Below are 16,477 nucleotides of genomic sequence, written 5' to 3' on the forward strand. Positions count from 1 at the left end.
CTTTTACCGGTTTTGAGGAAAGACCAGAGGGAAGGACTCCATTCAAGGCGAGCTGAAGTCATCTGACTTGCACACCTCGGCTCCAAGGTTTTTGAGTTACCATTTCGCTTGATCCGTTTTTTTTTTTTTTTTTAATTCTTCAGTTTATCACCTTTTGGCCAGAGGATTGTCCCAGAACGTTCTGCTTTAGTTAAATGTCGGAAGAGTGGTGAGTTTCGTTTTATTTCGAAGGTTACTCATCATTTCTTAACGTTGGAGTGCAGGTTCGAGCTGAATTTCCAATAGTTATGTTCAGTAAACTTTCCCGGGCTGCTCTTTCGGGGTTCAACGAGCTCAAAATGGGTAGGTGGTCTAATACCTTAATTTTTGCTTTCAAACGTAGTTCTGAGATCTCGATTGTCCTTACTCAAGCACTTTCGTCTACTTATTCTCTGACTACATGTCCATCTATTTATCTGTTTGTTGTGAATATCCCGGTGAAAGTGCATAATTCTTTTGAATTACTTTGGATGGAGGGACGACCTGTCAGCCTCCCTCTGTCTAATGGTTGAAACTTGGTTGTGGTTCAACTTGGAGCTAAGTATAAATACTTGAGCTGGTTGAACCTGTTGTAAACTAGAAGGTTCAATTACCTAAATTCTGTCATAAAAAAACGAATTAAGATGGACAGAATAGCGGAAAAACTCTAACTAAAAGGTTGAGACATAAATAAAAGGAGGGGCTTGAATAGGGAAATTGAGGTGTAAATTTTACAGAAAGTTTAAAGATGATTTCAGACACCAAGTGGCGGCAAAGATCACTAGGTAATGGAAGCACTAGGAAACTTATGGAGTAGTTAACCTTCAATAATTCTTTTGAAAGTGTGATGAATTGCACTCGAGCTCTGTAATGAAAGAACTAGAATGGTGGAAGTCCAAACGAAATATTTGATTAAATACAACTAAGAAGGGAATTAGATTTCCCAGATGGTTTCAAATTTGAAAAAAAGAGTTCTAATATTACTCTGCTATAATCTGTTTATATCTTGAAGATATGTACTGTAATACATCATTTGCAGTAAAAAGTTTTTCTTTTTCATTTGTTCTGAGAGTAGTTCTTTTCTTTTTTGCAGCTCGGATCAATGGCGTAGAAAGTTCAAGGTTTTTTCAGTGCCAGTCCAGTCATATTCTGCAACCTGTGGTTGGTTATACTCTCTTCTGTCACTAGGAGTCTATTTCTTTTGGCAGATTGTATGATTTTAGGAAACATTCCATATCTAGTCAATCTGTAAGCCCTTCTTTTTAGTTATGCCATGGATTTCCTTCTTCTCCATATGCACCTTTTTATTCTCTAAGGTTTCGATATCAAAAAGGATATTTACGGAAAAACATATTAGAACCCATGATAATAATCACTTCATTTTGAAACTAATTTTTTTATCGGACAGATGCAGATGGTAGCTAATAATTGTCCTTCCACCAATAGCCCTCTATAATGAAACATAACCAAGACCAAAAGAGTTTAAAAACTCTATTGATGGATCAGGGAATGTTGTGATATTTCTCATCACATTTATAATGAAAGTCCAGCCAAGTTGCTTCTCATTCTCAAACTGTTTGTGGGAGTTAATCATAACATCAATTTTTTACGATTGTGATATGGTAAAATCTAATGGGCTTCAAATTTACTTTCAGATTAGGGGATTCTTTTCCACCACAAGCACTGAAAAAGCTAACGAGGAAGGAAAAGAAGAGAAAGATAAGTAGGTGCTAACTCTGATTAAGAAAGTAATTCTTCCATATTTTCTGGTAGGTTATTTGTGATGCGTATATACTGTTTTATGCTTGTATTACTTTCAGACAGTTGGCGATTCCAACCAAACATCCTCAAATTTTATGATCCTTATTTGTTTTGATGATCAAAAGATACATAAGTGCCGATAATTGCAATGGGTACCTTGGCCTCTGAAGCAAAGGCAGTTGGAACTTTTATTGTTGTGTATATGGGATTGAAATTGATATCTCTATCGTCCCTCCCCCTCCTCCTCTCTTGCTCTGCTCTTTTATATTTATATGTTGATATATTGAGCAATTCGGCTACAACATGATTACACTACTTCTTTGTTCATTTTCTTTGTGAGAATAAATTTAAGGAATGGAATGCTTCACAGGGTTTCGTTTGCTGTTTTTTCTTCATTTCAGTGGTATCCCTTGAAATTCCATATCAGAAAAGAGATGTGTGCTATGTGCATTTGAACATTGATTTGCAGCTTTCTGTGCCTCATAATTCTTCAATTAACAAGTGATTTTGAAGTTATGGTACAGAATTATGATATGCGACTTTTTGAGTTTTGCAGAATATCTGTGACATTTGTTGATAAGGATGGTGAAGAGAAGCATATCAAGGTTCCAGTTGGCATGTCTATGCTAGAAGCTGCTCATGAAAATGATATAGACCTTGAAGGTTAGTTATCCAAAAAAATTGCTCTGGCTTTTTTGTTGAATGTTCCAACCTCAGAGTTGTTTCATGCCTTCAATGATGTTGGAAGTATAGTGGCATGATGTAAATTATCTTTGTTTTTTTGTCCCTTTTCCTCCCTTCTTAGGGTAAAGGGTAATGATGTAATTATTATGTTTTTCATTATTATAAATACATTAAGGGGGAGGATTAGGACGTCACTTAACCTAACCCTCCTTCCCTCTCTTTCTCTCAAGCACTCTCCAAACTCTGGTCTCTCTCTTGTTCTTGTTCTTGTTCTTGTTCTTCTCCTTCTCTCCTTTCCGTCTCCCTTTCACCTTCTCCTCGGTTTCCACTTCTCTTGTGCTGTTCATTTACTTTATGATCATGGGATCCTAAATCCAACAAATGATTTCATGGATTACAAAAAAAAAACAATTTTTTTTGTAATTCCAGCTTTCTATTAGTTACAACTGACCTATCAGTGTTAAAAATTAAGATGTACTGTTTTGATTACCTAGAGACTCTTAGCATTCGATAGTTGGCATTCCACATGGGAAATTGCAACACATCACTTCATTATTTTAAGGTGACTGCTAAACAAAAATGTAATTCACTTTATTATACGGAAAGTTTCAACAAGGTGGGTGTTGAGTCTGGCAACAGGATCTTGTGCCTCTGCCCCCTCCACCCCCAAGATTTGGGATTCATCTTATCCATATAAGGGTCTCATACATTTTGTATCATCAATCTCTTAGCAGTGTAAAGTGCAACCCTATTCTTACTAGTGATTTCTTGCAATTTGAGCTATCTGAACGAGGGATACTAGTATCCCTTCACTGCTTTTTGGAATAAAAAATATTTGCGAGCCTGCACTAGTTAATACTTCTGTCTTTATTGTTATTGTAGTATATCTTCCAATTTATCTCTTCCCTACCACTTTAAAATTTTTAATAGTTAAAAGAATGAAAATAGATCTCAGAATTAAACTATCTTCTCTTTGTATCTGTGTCTGATGTCTCATCAGAATCCCATGTTTCTCTAGAATAGCTATATTTATTTTATCGTTGAATTTTGAGCTGATTCAGGATGTGCAACTCATATTAGCTGTGGTACTTCCCTTGAAACCTATTTTGCAAATTTCACATTTGCATCTCTTGCTTGATTCTCTTTATGGTCCTTAAGAGTGAAGCAGATTGGTTTTCTTGTTTACCCACGGCTTTATGTGTCCTGTTAGGCAAAAGGCATCATGTATCTTGGTTGGGTAGCTATGGTTGGTTTGGGACATGGAGCATCATAGCCTTCATACCAAAGACTTTTATCTTTAGTGATTGATTACTCAATATTTGCCATCATAAGCATGCTATTGAAGTCCCAAATTCATTTTGGCTTGAAATTTTTTGTGCAGCTACAAGTTCTGAAGATTGAGATTAAGCATATCTGAATTTTCTTATAACCCAATTCAGCAAGATGGAAAATGTCATAAATTACTGTTTTGATATTTTGGAATGGAACTTGCACAAGTAAGGCCGATTAAATTCAACTGTTATGTACACACATGTATGTTGAAGTTTTATTTCTAAGCACAATGACATTCATTTTGGCCTCGACGAGTTAAGATAAGATTTCAACTCTTTAGAGTTTTGGTGGCTTTTCAATGAAGGGACATGATCAAAACAGACCAGAATAAGGAGAGAAACTGTGTAGATACTTGTCCTCTTTATTTCTTTGTCTTTTCTCTCTCAAATCCACACCCTTGGCAACTCACACACCATATCTGTTGTAAACTACTTTGAGTGCTTTTAGTCTAGCATTCGATTATGTGATATGGGTGGAGAATGAAGTTTGGAATTCTTTTCTTCTTCCACTGGTCATATATACCTTGATTTTATGCTTGAAGTAGTCATCGATTTTATCACCCCTCTCTACCCTTTTCTCTCTCTGCCTCCTCTTTCCTACAAACAAACACTTGCTTTGTCACTCATCCATATCAAGCATCATTGCGCTAGTTTTTGAAGTTTTTAAAGATGTATTTTCTTTTTATTTATTTTTAACATGATTGACAGAATCAATGGTACCAGCAGAGCTCAAATATAGTGATCCCCTGATCACCAAGGTCTACGGTAGAAAGGGCAAAAGAGGTAAAACAGGGTGACAGAATAATGGAGAGGATGAGGAGAGGCTCCGTGGTGGACCCCGCCACCTCTCCCTTGTTCTGTCCTCCTGTTTTACCTCTTTTGCCCTTCCCACCGTCGACCTTGGTGATCAGGGGTCTTATCATATGGAAACAATATTAAAAACTTAGTGGCTCTTTTGATGATGTTTTAGGTGCATGTGAGGGCTCGCTTGCTTGTTCTACATGTCACGTGATTGTAACGGTAAATTTTCAGTATTTATCTGCAGTATTTTAAAGATGTGGTATAATAGTATACTTACAGGGAAAAACATTGCTTATTCATTTCCTGGTATGTCTCATAGGATGTGGATTACTACAACAGATTAACAGACCCAACAGACGAGGAAAATGACATGTTAGATCTTGCTTTTGGGCTTACGGAAATGTGGGCACCTCTTAAACCCCAAGCTTACCAAGTTTTTTTGTTGTACTAAAACCAATCTTTGGACTTTGTTTGAGGGAGGCTATTTTGCAGGTCTCGCTTGGGCTGTCAAGTTATTGCTAAGCCTGAAATTGATGGGATTCGCTTGGCTTTGCCATCAGCTACACGAAATTTTGCCGTTGATGGTTATGTGCCGAAACCACATTGAATAAATTGCAACTTTCAGACATCTGCTGACCTGACCTTTTGAAGGTAAAGCTACCTGATGAACTTGTCAATTTTTGAGATCTCTAAACCAGAGGTCGTTTGTCCCGAGACATTTTACATGGAAACTGAAGTATCATTAAGAGGCATAGTGGTAGTAGTCTTTTGTCCTGAGGGAATTTACATGGAAACTGAAGGATCATTAGGAGGCATAGCGGTAGTAGTCCATTGTCTGGTAGATCACATTATTTAATTATTTATTGACATTTTGTACACCCACATGTTCATGTATGAAACATTTAAATATGTGCAAAAAAGAGGAGGAAAGATGTTGAGGTGAAGACTGCTTAGGAATCAGTATTGGGGAGGTTTTGGATGGGCAATGTTTATCTGTGGGTTTGCTCCTAGCTCTTGTCAAATGGCTTCGCAAAACCAGAATGGGTTCTTGAAATCGGTCAGATGGATGTTATCTAGCCCATGGATTCAGACGCCTGATGAATTCTGCTTTGGTTGGTCTAGGCTTGTGGAGGTACTCCAATGATTGGATTCATGATTTTCGAAGTACTTAATGATCTAATTCTTTGACATTGCAAGATCTGTTGAAATTAAATTTATATTTTTATTGGTTTAATTACATTTATGCTTCTAAAATAATGGTAGCTAGTTTTAGAATATAATATTTTTAACCTGGATAGATCTGAAACCAGAACCGACGGTGAGGTTCCTTTGATTTGATGTGTCATTTCAGTATTTATTCATTTTTCTGTTTTTCGTTTCAAATTTAGACATCTGAAAGCAAAAAGGACCAAACGTTTGGCTTTAGATGGTCGCTAGAAGACGAGTTATTTCCCAAAATAACTGCAGGTTTGTGACCCTTTCAATCCTTAATTTTAACGAACATGACCTGTCCAGAGAACCTGCTTAACGCTCTCCCCCGAAATTGAAGCCCGCAAGGCTGACTGCCCCGGAGATAAAAACAAAGATAAGAAAAGATCAAGAAAACACTAGAGAAGAAGGAATGGCGTCCTCTCACCTCTTCTGGGCAATTGGATGTCTCCTGATAGCCACGGCTGCTGCAATGCCCGCAACAGAACATATCGTGGGAGGAAGCGTTGGATGGACTACTCCCCCCTCTAAAGATTTCTACCAGGATTGGGCCAAAGGCAGGAAATTCGTCGTCGGCGACAAACTGGGTACGTTTATCTTTTCTATGATTTTGATGCGTTTCACTGGCTTCGTCTCCTCTTTATCTAACCCATGATCGAGCGAAGCACGCCCGTTTCTGAACAATGTCCCCTCTCTGTTGATTTGGTTCGCCTGCCATTGGCATTTCTCAGTGTTCCGTTTCACGCCGTCTGCCCACAACCTCATTGAAGTGACGGAGAGGGAGTTCGAGTTCTGTACCCAGCACGACGTGATCGAAATGTACTACCGAGGCCACACCGTGATCGAACTGGATCGGCCAGGCACCCGTTATTTCTACTGTGGCATCGGACTGCACTGCGAGTACGGCCAGAAGCTCGAAATCACCGTCGAACAATAAAAATATGCTCTTTTGTTTCCGACCAGCTCGATATTTCGTTGATTTGCTGCAATAGTGGATGCAATCTGTGAGCATTCGAGTGTTCTTGGAAGCAATTATCATGACTTGCACCGTGACGAAATAAAAGTTTACCCAAGTATTTCATCCGGTTTCTCGCGTAATCTGCCATGCAACGTGACCGTGCATGGCTTGGGCTCAAATTTCTTTATAAGATGAGTTTAAATACGTCACATACTTCCCTTGTATTAGGGGCTTAATTTAGAATCTAATTGCATAGAAAGAATGAAAAAAAATGATTTAGATGAAAAAACGGAGTTAGGTTCCATCGACAAAAATAATCTCTCCCAAGAGAAGCCCGTACCATCCCACATAAAATGTCAAGCTTTCGTTTGGAATCTTCATAAACTTGTCATAATTTTGATATTTTTAAAATAAAATATTTAATTGGAGAATTTTTCTTTCTTTTGCTTTAAATCTGTCAATATTTTTTTGACTTGATAATTCTCAATAACAAATCTCTTGCTTTTGAAATGAATTAGAACTTTCTCAAATATTGGTGTGACCTCTTCAATTTCAACTTTAAATTTGGTGTTAGTGTGGACGAGTTCATGTACATTGAAAAACAGTTTCTAGTGTTAGTGCCCAAAATGAGAAAAATATAAAAAACAAAAGAATAAGTAACTTGTAATAATATGCTTAATTAAACATAATATCTAAACTAAAATTAGGTAAAACAAACATGCTTACTACACTAATAAGTAATTTAATGTATAATTAAAATATATTAATATACTAATTAAATTAAATTAAATATTTTATTATTTAATGATTATAGTTTATTATACATTAATACAGTAATTATGTGAGCCATTTAACTATGCACATGATTAATTATAAAAAAATAAAGTTAAAAATAACATAAACAAATATAATAAATTAAGTTATTAATTTATTAATAACATAAGATATGCTTTAACATAAAAAATAATGATTAAACAAAAAGAATTGATCAAATGCTAAATTTAACACACGTTATATTGTTACGCATTATTAATTAATAATATTTTTCTGTTGAATTTATAAAAATGGGTTAATTAAACCAAAATAATTGATCAAATGCTTTATTTAACAATATTTAGTTACCACTATTAAAATTTTCCTATTAGTGCTGGGGACAGAATCGGTGCTAGTTTAATTTTTCCTAACTTAGGAAAAATTAAACCGGCAACGCGTCGGGAGAAGGGAGAATGAGGCCAAAAGGGAGAAGAAAATGCGAGAGAGGAAGAAGGAGACCAAGAGAGAAGAGAGCGGGAGAGACAGAAAAAAAATCAGCCTCCTGCGACGACACGTCCCAACACTTCATCCGGATGATTTTCAAAAAACTACGGAATCCTGAATCCAGAAATTAAACCGTGGGCATAGTATTCGGATTCATCTGGTTCATCAAGATGAATCGGGCGCTGGTGCACCACTAATGATGTCAAGAGATGAAATAAGTAATACAGCTAAAATTCATCTCCTGATTCAAGTTGACTGACCCCCCTATATAAAGTCCATCAGGCCTAATTCCTATATTTTATATACAAAATTACTTTAGAAAAATAGTTTCATCAAAATAATTTTAAATATTTTTTATTAAACCATCTAAATAAATTAGATTATCTAAATTTTTTAAGTATGTTTTTAGTATATTACAAAAACTAATATCAAAACGAGCCAAAGAGGAAGGTGATTGGGTTCATAGACTAAATATGCAATCAAGAAGGCTATTATAGAATGTTATATACACAAAGTTAGGCTTATGTGCAGACATCTGACTCCAAATGTTTCTATTATTGACCTAGACAAAATTTGGATCAAACAAATAAATTTCATAAATCACATAAATCTGTAAATAAATTATATAAATTAATATAAAAATATTCCAAATAGGGTCAAATAGAAAAAAATTAGTTTCCATATCGATAAGAGTAGGGGTGGCATCGAACCAAACTAGTTCATGAGCGGCTCAAGTTCGGCTTGGTTGGATTCCGTTTATCTAAAACGCCATACCGAGTTCGAGATCTAGATCAGGCTCTTTTAAGTTAACAAGCTGAACTCGACCTAACCATGGTTCAGTTCAAGAACTTAGGAACTGGCTCGTTAACTTAACGAAGGCCCGAGAGGCGGGAGTGGGAGATGTCTTCGACTCTTCGACTCTTCGAGTTCGAGTCTCTTCTTCTTTCGTTCTCGACTTCTAGAGAATCAAGTGGAACAATTTCTCTCCCTCTTCTCTGTCTTCGTCTCTCATTCCCCCTCCCCGACGCTTCTGTCGTCACCGTTGTCCTCATCCCCCCACTTCCGCCGTCCGCTCTGCTCAACAACCATCGTCAGTGCCGCACAAACCCCCCCCCCCCCCCCCGATTGACAAATTCCAATAGAGCATCCCAAGAGGAGACACACAAGGAAAGCTGCCTCCAACCACCACCCATCCTAGCCATTTGGTCGAAGGTAGAATTTTGTACCCTTTTGCAGGCTGAAGACAACAGATGACAACGAATTCAAATCGATTCGAACTCAAACTCACAGGATCTTTTCGAAGGCGACAAGGGCAGTCGTGAGGAAACCAAGCAGAACGAAGATTGGAGAAGCACTAGTAAAATAGAGAAAGAAGAAGATGAACAAGTTCTGGAGAAACCCCAATGTCTTTTTTCTTTTGACAACTAACTAAAAGAAACACGGGGAGCTTTCGAGAAGGATTTCGATGTGGGAAGTTCCACTTATGTGAAAACCCATTAGAAAACAGTTGACATGTAACGAAGCAAGATTGGACGGACAATGCGATTTACGTTGTCTTTAATGAAAACTTGAAATGAGACTTAGTTATTTAAAAATTTAACAACGCATTTCTTCATTAGTAGTTTCTTTCCATCTCAACTAAACTTTTCATTTTTCATTCTAGTCCAACTTTTTAACACTAAGGTGTCCTTATCATTGAACTTCTTCTCTTTAATATAATTTGCATTTGTTGCACGTTCTTTGTTTGCTCTAACCTAAGTTAAAAAAAATTTATGCATAATTATATAACTTTTATGAATAATTTTATGTAGAGTGTATAAATAATTTTATGTAGGGTTAATATATAGAGGTTATGCCCAATTTTAAGTAGAGGTTATATCCAATTTTATGTAAAATCTATGCATAATTTTATATACAATTTATTTGACATGTATTTTATCCAAAATTTTAAATCTAGGTTGGAGCTCGAACTCGAACACGGTTAAAATTATTGGGTTCAAGCTTGATTATAATTTTAGGTTCGAAGTTAGGTTCGACTCGAGCTCGAGTTCGAAATATTTAAATCAAACCCGACTCAAACATAGTCAAGTTCGGGCTCGATTCGATTCAATGCCACCCCTAGATGAGAGCTTCATCATGTAGTTTTTCTAACCTCCAAAAGGCCAAAGGTCTTCATATTGGTTCTTTACTTATTCATGGTTTAGGCACTCCAAACTCTAGATTTATGGGTTAAAAGAAAAAAGAAAAAAAAAAACTAAAAACCCATTGGTTATACAAAATTTGAAATATTTAACTAAAAATTATTAAACCAAAGGCAGCAAAAACTGAATTCTTCGAGAATTCAATTGGGAAAACAAACTAGTTATTGGATCGTCAAACTAGTTATCTTATATTAAAGTTGGATTTAGGTTCATCCCAAAATCATTAGCGAGTAGCCAAGTAAGTAACATACCATATTTCTAATCCTGGACCATCTCACACTTCCCTCTGTATATGTAGGCTCCTTTGTGATTTAATTACATGTAAATTAAATTGGGTTTGTATAGATAGAGTATCTTCCCCAGTAATAGTAATAATACATAGAGACTTTTAGGATTTTACCCAATTTTTTAAACATAATTAGATAAATGACGAACTTTTGAACTTATTTAGGAAAATACCCAACTTTGACTTGCCAACAGCATATGTATACAGTCAAAAGTGACATGTAGGCTTTGACCAATTATGTGCCACCATGTCATCATGACACATCAGCACTCTGTGAGTCAAACAACACATTGTCTTATAGGCATGTCATCACACATGTAAGATGCCACATCATTAAATCGATAAAATTTATTATTAAACTCTAATATAATTTTTTTTATATTTTTTAAATTAATAAATATTTTAAATCGATAATAAATGGTGTTAAATAGGTAAGAGAAAGATTTTTTAATAATTTATTATTTTAAATATAAGGTAATAAAAAGTGTATCAATAAATTTGATTTTTAAACTCTAAAATAACTTTTTTGAATAATTTTTTAATTTATAAATATTTTAAATAGATAATAAAAGGTATTACATGGATGATAATGTGGTTTTCCATGTAATATTTTAAATTGAAGGTTTTTGTATCATTTAATGATGCGGCATCTTACATGGGTGACAACGTGTATGGAAGATGACGTGGTGAGTGTTTATGTGTCATGATGATGTGGTGACACGTAATCGGTCAAAGCCTATCTGTCACTTTTGACTGTACACATGTACAATTAATAGGTCAAAAGTTGGTATTTTCCTAAATACGTTCAAAAATTCGTTATTTAATCTAATTATGTTTAAAATTTTGGATAAAAACATAAATATCCCTAATACATATCTTATTAAAATTAAGAAGATAAATCATTATCATATTAACACCATTTTAATATTAAAAAATAAATCATTCTGCTGTGGTAATCGTTTGCATTAAGAAGTTAGTCCATCTTACACTGATTTTCTGGTTTTTTCTTGAAAATGATCGCTCGAAAGAGAGAAATCCACTTCAATGGCTTCGGTCAAAGCTGGGATGTAACCTAAACATATCCAACCTCCTAGAGAAAATAGACAAAAACTGCAAGCCTCCCGATTCCATTTTCAAATATAGTTTGCTCACACACGACATTCCACGTAAATGATAATGGCGAGTAAGGGTCCCGCGGATCCTTCTGTTTCAACCCTATTTTTATCATCCGGTTTAAAGAATGACGATTCCAGACTATTAATAATGTAATGCTGAGAAGAACAACACGATAGAAGATTCTAAAAAAGGCCAGGCTGTTTCGTTCACCTGGAGGATCCCTCGCCGTCCTCCGCCACCACCTTTCCTTCCGACGGGCGCAGTAAGCTTTGAGCAGAATACAGAGAAGAGGGCAAAATGGGTTCAGTCTCTCTTTCCCTGTATTTGGTTTTCGTAGTGGTTTGCGTTATGGGAGGGGATCGGTGAAGGCTGGTGATCGTATCGTTGGAGGAAGCACTGGCTGGACGATTCCCCCGGACACCTCCTTCTATCAAACTTGGGCACAAAAGAAGAACTTTGTAGTCGGAGACAAACTGGGTATGTTCGGAAAATTTTCCATCCTCTTCAGAATCTCAACTCATATGAAAATTTGTTTGCAAAAAAAAAAAAAAAAAAGTACTGGGCATGAAATTTCTCTGCAGAAGAAGCACATCTTTATATCTCGTCTCAGCTTTCTGTTTGATCCTCTCTTGGCTCTAGAGCACAAAATGAGTTTATTTCATTACAGTTGAGAAAATTCAGGACCAGGCAAATTAGCGAAAGATTAAAAACAGAAAATAAACAGAGTTGAAACTATTGATTGATTTGTTTAATCACGTCCTTCGCATTTTTGGGCGCAGTTTTCTTGTTCACGACAGGGATTCACAACGTGCTGGAAGTGACGGAGAGTCAGTTCCAGGCTTGCACCCATTCGTTCGACAGCAGAGGTCATTTCGCCGGGCCCTCTATTGTCGAAGTTTCTTCTCCGGGCAACCATTACTTCATCTGCGGCGTGGGTCAGCACTGTGAACATGGACAGAAGCTAAACATCACAGTGGCTCCGGCTACTTAAGAAAGAACCCTCACCTCCATCTATGAATCCAGTGCAACTTGTGGGCTCTCCCTGCCTTCCCCGTTCCAATATTTGTTGTTTCTGTTACTATTATGCTCTTCTTCGTTGATGTGCTTTCCCAATGTCTACTTACAAAGCCTTTTTTTTTTTTTCTTTTTTCTTTTGGCAAATTTCCTTCCACAACAAAGGCTACACAGAGAACCTACTTTTGCAAAAAAATGTTTAAAATCAAGCAAAGAGAACCAACATGAGTCAAACAGAAACAATTCGAATAGTATGCAATGAGAAAAGACTACAAAATTAAGCAAATAGAACCAAATGTTCCCCAAATTTAAAATCGTGACTTCTCCAGGTACTACTGAGTAAGAAAAACCAGAAACATTTCGAATAGTATGCACTGAGAACAGACAAATTCAAAATAAAAGTACCTGGTGATGTAATGGGAAGACCCCCATCACTGGAAGAAAACCTCCGGTTTTATAAATGAAAAAACGGTTCGAAATGTGGAAGAAATACAGACAGTTTTAAGCAGCATCAAAAGCAAAAGGGAAACAAATCTTATCCGAAAAATAAAATGAGAGGCAGGAAGAAACAAATTCCGAACTACGAATTCCAGGAAGAACAGTTTACCCTAATACCTTCGTTCATACATTCATATTGTTATTGTTCATTCATACTTTGTATCAACATTAATTTGATTTCATAGACAGAGAGACTGAGATGGAAGGAGTTCAAGACCCCTCAAGAAATCACCGTGAGTTTTACGTTTTTTTTTTTTTAAAGCAAATTCTGAACTCCCTAACCATGATCTAACAGACGTAGATGTATGGAAGGGACACGTGTCTTAGGATCTTTAAAATAGTTAGGAATCTTCAAAATGTTTCCAAATTCTCCGTCCCAGTTTTCCCTCCTGAAAGCTCTCGTCGTTCTCTTTTTCTGCCCTTTTTGTCTCTCTTTCTGAAACGCTCAACCCTTCCAACTCCCTAACGCCCTTAATTTTACAATTCCGAGGACAAGCGTAGAAGGAATAATCTTAATTTCTCCTTTATTTTTGCTTCTTCCCGTCTTCTATCTTTCAATGAGCTGGGAAACGGAGATCGAGGAGGTAGAAGCGGTGCTCGAGAAGATCTGGGATCTTCATGACAAGCTCAGCGACGCAATCCATGCGATTTCCCGGTCTCATTTTCTCAATTCCATTAAATCTCCAAGGAAATCTGACGATATTTTCTTCGCTCACGTTGACAACAAGGACAAGAGTAAGGCGCGCAGCGAAGGTGACGACGAACCCTGCGGTTATGTCTTTATCAAGGATTTTCGATTTGAAAATGATAGGGCTATTGCCGAAGCTAAGAGCCTGAACGCTATTAGGACCGCGCTCGAGAATCTTGAAGACCAGATCGAGTTCTTTCATGTAGGTTTCTAATTGGTCCTTTTTTTTTTTTTTTTTTCTTATCTTCCCTGCTTTCATTTTTTAGTATGCTTACTGAATTTTCGCTTTCTTATCATGCTGTAATTTTTTGGTTGTGCGTTCACTCCATTCACCGTGGTGTTCTGTTACTCGGTTAATGTTGTCTCTTGGGTTTAAGGACGAAGGACGAACAAATTCCTTCCTTTCAGACGTTAAATAAGCGATGTGGGTTATGGAACAATCTCGTTCCTCAGGTTTCTATTTTGAATTAATAAATCATTTCATTCGAGCTGGTATTTTTAGCTACTTCTGTTGATTTTGATGTTGTTCCTGCTTCCGGGGAGCTTTATTTGAAATTTGTGCATCATAATTTGCATGTGGATTTCTTTCTGCTAATCCCTATTTTTTCCCCATTTCCTTTTAACTACTTTTCATTCATCTGGAAATCTGTCTTTCAGAAGAAAAAAATAGTGATAATAATAAAACCGGGAACATGATTTTCAAAATATTAATAATAATAAAATCAGGAGCCCTATAAGAATAGCTTAGACGTTTTGCTGCAAAAGTTCCGGTTGTATTACCCTGTCTTGCTTCCTGTATTTCTGGTGTCTTATCTTTTACAGGTTGTTGTTATCATTTTAGTTTGCATAATCATTTCAAGCTGTCGTAGTAAAGTGATCTGCTCTTGTTGATATTCTCTTGCCGTTTGTTGAATTTCTCATCAATTATAATTCACTAGGGACATCCTTTGATTTTGCTTGTTGTTTTGTATACAGAGTATTCAGTCTCAGCTGCAAGCAGAGAGGGATGCTGCAATAGCACGCTTGGAACAAAGTCGCATTATTCTTGCAATGAGACTGGCTGACCACCACGGTAAAAAGTACAAAGTTCTTGAAGAAGCTCAAGCATTCATAGGAGATGTGCACAATGCTAGCTGTTTCATTGCCCCAGAGCATCTCTTTGAAGCACCAAGGAGCCAGTCGGTTCGCAACTTGGAAAATCATGAGGGGAAGGGATCCAATTTTCTGATACAAGTTTTCAGATTTGGTGTTAATTTTGTGAAGAAGTCTCTTAAAGGACACCGGATGGGAGTGATAGGGAATGCTACCTTGATTTCTTTGAGTATGGTTGCTTTACTTCATCTTCATCAAATGGCCTTTAGGAATGATTTTGTTCTTGCAAAGAATGAGAAGAATGATAATCTAAAGTCAGAGGGATCTTCTAGTTGTCATATGAAGCCATTGGATTTATTATCAGCTAGAGGCTGAGGTTTGGAAAACGGATGTTTTTGCCAGTTAAGAGATGAGGTTGGGAAAAATGAATGTCTTTGTTTCACATGCCCATTTGCATCGAGTTTTGAAGTTTTTGGCCAAATGGTTTAAAGAGTCGCATTTGTGGCTTCTTCTTCTTGACAGTGAAATAGAATCATACCATTCCACTTTGGTTTCCTGCCCTTGTATTTTCTCTTGGCTTACATCCTATAAGAAATGGGAGCCTATAATGGGACAATCTTAAGAGGGAGGCTGACTGCAAGATCATGTTGACTATATCTGATCAATGGCTGCTTATGTTCAACAAAGGTGCCAATTGTGTTGTTTGCAACCAGACACATTTTCTTTTTGAGAGTACTGATACTTGTAACCAAAGAGTGCTGACTGTTTTTTCTCTTTTGTGAGTACTGATACTTTACTTGCAACCAAAGAGTGCTGACTGTTTTTCTCTTTTGAGAGTACGGATACCTTCCTTGTACCCAGAAGCTACAACTATTTTTACCTTTTGAGAGTTTTAGATACTTGTGATGAGAGAATTGAAACTTTTGATGGTGCTTTCTCTTTATGCTCTTCCTCGAAATACTTCAACTAATTTTCTGGTTTTGGTGGGATGCTTGTGGTTTTACTGTTAATTTGATTCTTTGTCACTGAAGCACCTTTTTTCCTTAATTCTACAGAGAACCAAACAGTTCAGAGATGGCATCTCAGTGAATAACTTTGTTTGTCTTAAGTAAATTGTTCGAGCATTGGGATTGATTCATTCAGAATGTGGTCAGAGAAGTTGAATTGGAACGACACAGATAGATGAAAACCATTCGTCTCCATTCCAGATGCCACTTCATGTTGTTGAACTTGACGCCGAACCAAGGAATGAAAACTGCAATTTTATTACTAATCACCATATTTTATCCTATATTACAGAACTGGCGATCAATGTTAGTGGACGAGTATTCCTTTAATTTCCATAGGTGGTGAACGTGAGAGCAGTACAAGAATTCATACCTGATCCCCGAGGTTGACACATTTCAATTGCTAGAGGCTGACAGGTTGCTATTAAACAGGCAAGCTGAGCAACACGGTGCCTCTATGCAGTTCAATTCCCTGTGTCACCATTGGACTAGAATAAACAAATATCGTGGACATCCTAGGCAATTATGCAACCGAGACTTCTACACCAGCACTCTC

General features: G+C 36.7%; 3 protein-coding genes across 3 annotated transcripts; all 3 read left to right on the forward strand.

Moving 5' to 3' along the window:
* Nucleotides 1-17: 17 nt before the first annotated feature.
* On the forward strand, nt 18-5,876 carry LOC137962660 (uncharacterized). Its single transcript, XM_068809661.1, has 8 exons — nt 18-87; nt 264-342; nt 1,112-1,179; nt 1,674-1,741; nt 2,336-2,442; nt 4,765-4,814; nt 4,915-4,997; nt 5,088-5,876. Exons 2-8 carry the CDS (start codon nt 288-290, stop codon nt 5,200-5,202), a joined length of 546 nt encoding a protein of 181 aa, XP_068665762.1. The 5' UTR covers nt 18-87; nt 264-287; the 3' UTR covers nt 5,203-5,876.
* A 340-nt stretch (nt 5,877-6,216) lies between these two features.
* Nucleotides 6,217-6,862, forward strand: LOC137963393 (mavicyanin-like). The gene is made up of 2 exons (XM_068810516.1): nt 6,217-6,391; nt 6,536-6,862. Exons 1-2 carry the CDS (start codon nt 6,217-6,219, stop codon nt 6,739-6,741), a joined length of 381 nt encoding a protein of 126 aa, XP_068666617.1. The 3' UTR covers nt 6,742-6,862.
* A 6,627-nt stretch (nt 6,863-13,489) lies between these two features.
* LOC137963861 (plastid division protein PDV1-like) lies at nt 13,490-16,027 on the forward strand. The gene is made up of 2 exons (XM_068811079.1): nt 13,490-14,024; nt 14,798-16,027. Exons 1-2 carry the CDS (start codon nt 13,692-13,694, stop codon nt 15,287-15,289), a joined length of 825 nt encoding a protein of 274 aa, XP_068667180.1. The 5' UTR covers nt 13,490-13,691; the 3' UTR covers nt 15,290-16,027.
* The last annotated feature ends 450 nt before the right edge of the window (nt 16,028-16,477 follow it).

Source organism: Aristolochia californica, unplaced genomic scaffold (assembly GCF_029961685.1).
Source record: "Aristolochia californica isolate CCGP_79_NKW_82.1479 unplaced genomic scaffold, dmAriCali1.0.hap1 SCAF_4, whole genome shotgun sequence".
In the NCBI taxonomy this organism is placed as follows: Eukaryota; Viridiplantae; Streptophyta; class Magnoliopsida; order Piperales; family Aristolochiaceae; genus Aristolochia; species Aristolochia californica.

What these genes read in the sequence shown, in the direction of transcription:
- LOC137963861 (XM_068811079.1), top strand. Translation starts at nt 13,692, where the DNA reads ATGAGCTGGGAAACGGAGATCGAGGAGGTAGAAGCGGTGCTCGAGAAG. An exon ending in ACCAGATCGAGTTCTTTCAT is followed by an intron (nt 14,025 to 14,797) that starts GTAGGTTTCTAA and finishes TTTTGTATACAG; the next exon opens with AGTATTCAGTCTCAGCTGCA.
- LOC137962660 (XM_068809661.1), top strand. Translation starts at nt 288, where the DNA reads ATGTTCAGTAAACTTTCCCGGGCTGCTCTTTCGGGGTTCAACGAGCTC. An exon ending in GGAAAAGAAGAGAAAGATAA is followed by an intron (nt 1,742 to 2,335) that starts GTAGGTGCTAAC and finishes TGAGTTTTGCAG; the next exon opens with AATATCTGTGACATTTGTTG. An exon ending in CATGTCACGTGATTGTAACG is followed by an intron (nt 4,815 to 4,914) that starts GTAAATTTTCAG and finishes TATGTCTCATAG; the next exon opens with GATGTGGATTACTACAACAG.
- LOC137963393 (XM_068810516.1), top strand. Translation starts at nt 6,217, where the DNA reads ATGGCGTCCTCTCACCTCTTCTGGGCAATTGGATGTCTCCTGATAGCC. An exon ending in CGTCGTCGGCGACAAACTGG is followed by an intron (nt 6,392 to 6,535) that starts GTACGTTTATCT and finishes GGCATTTCTCAG; the next exon opens with TGTTCCGTTTCACGCCGTCT.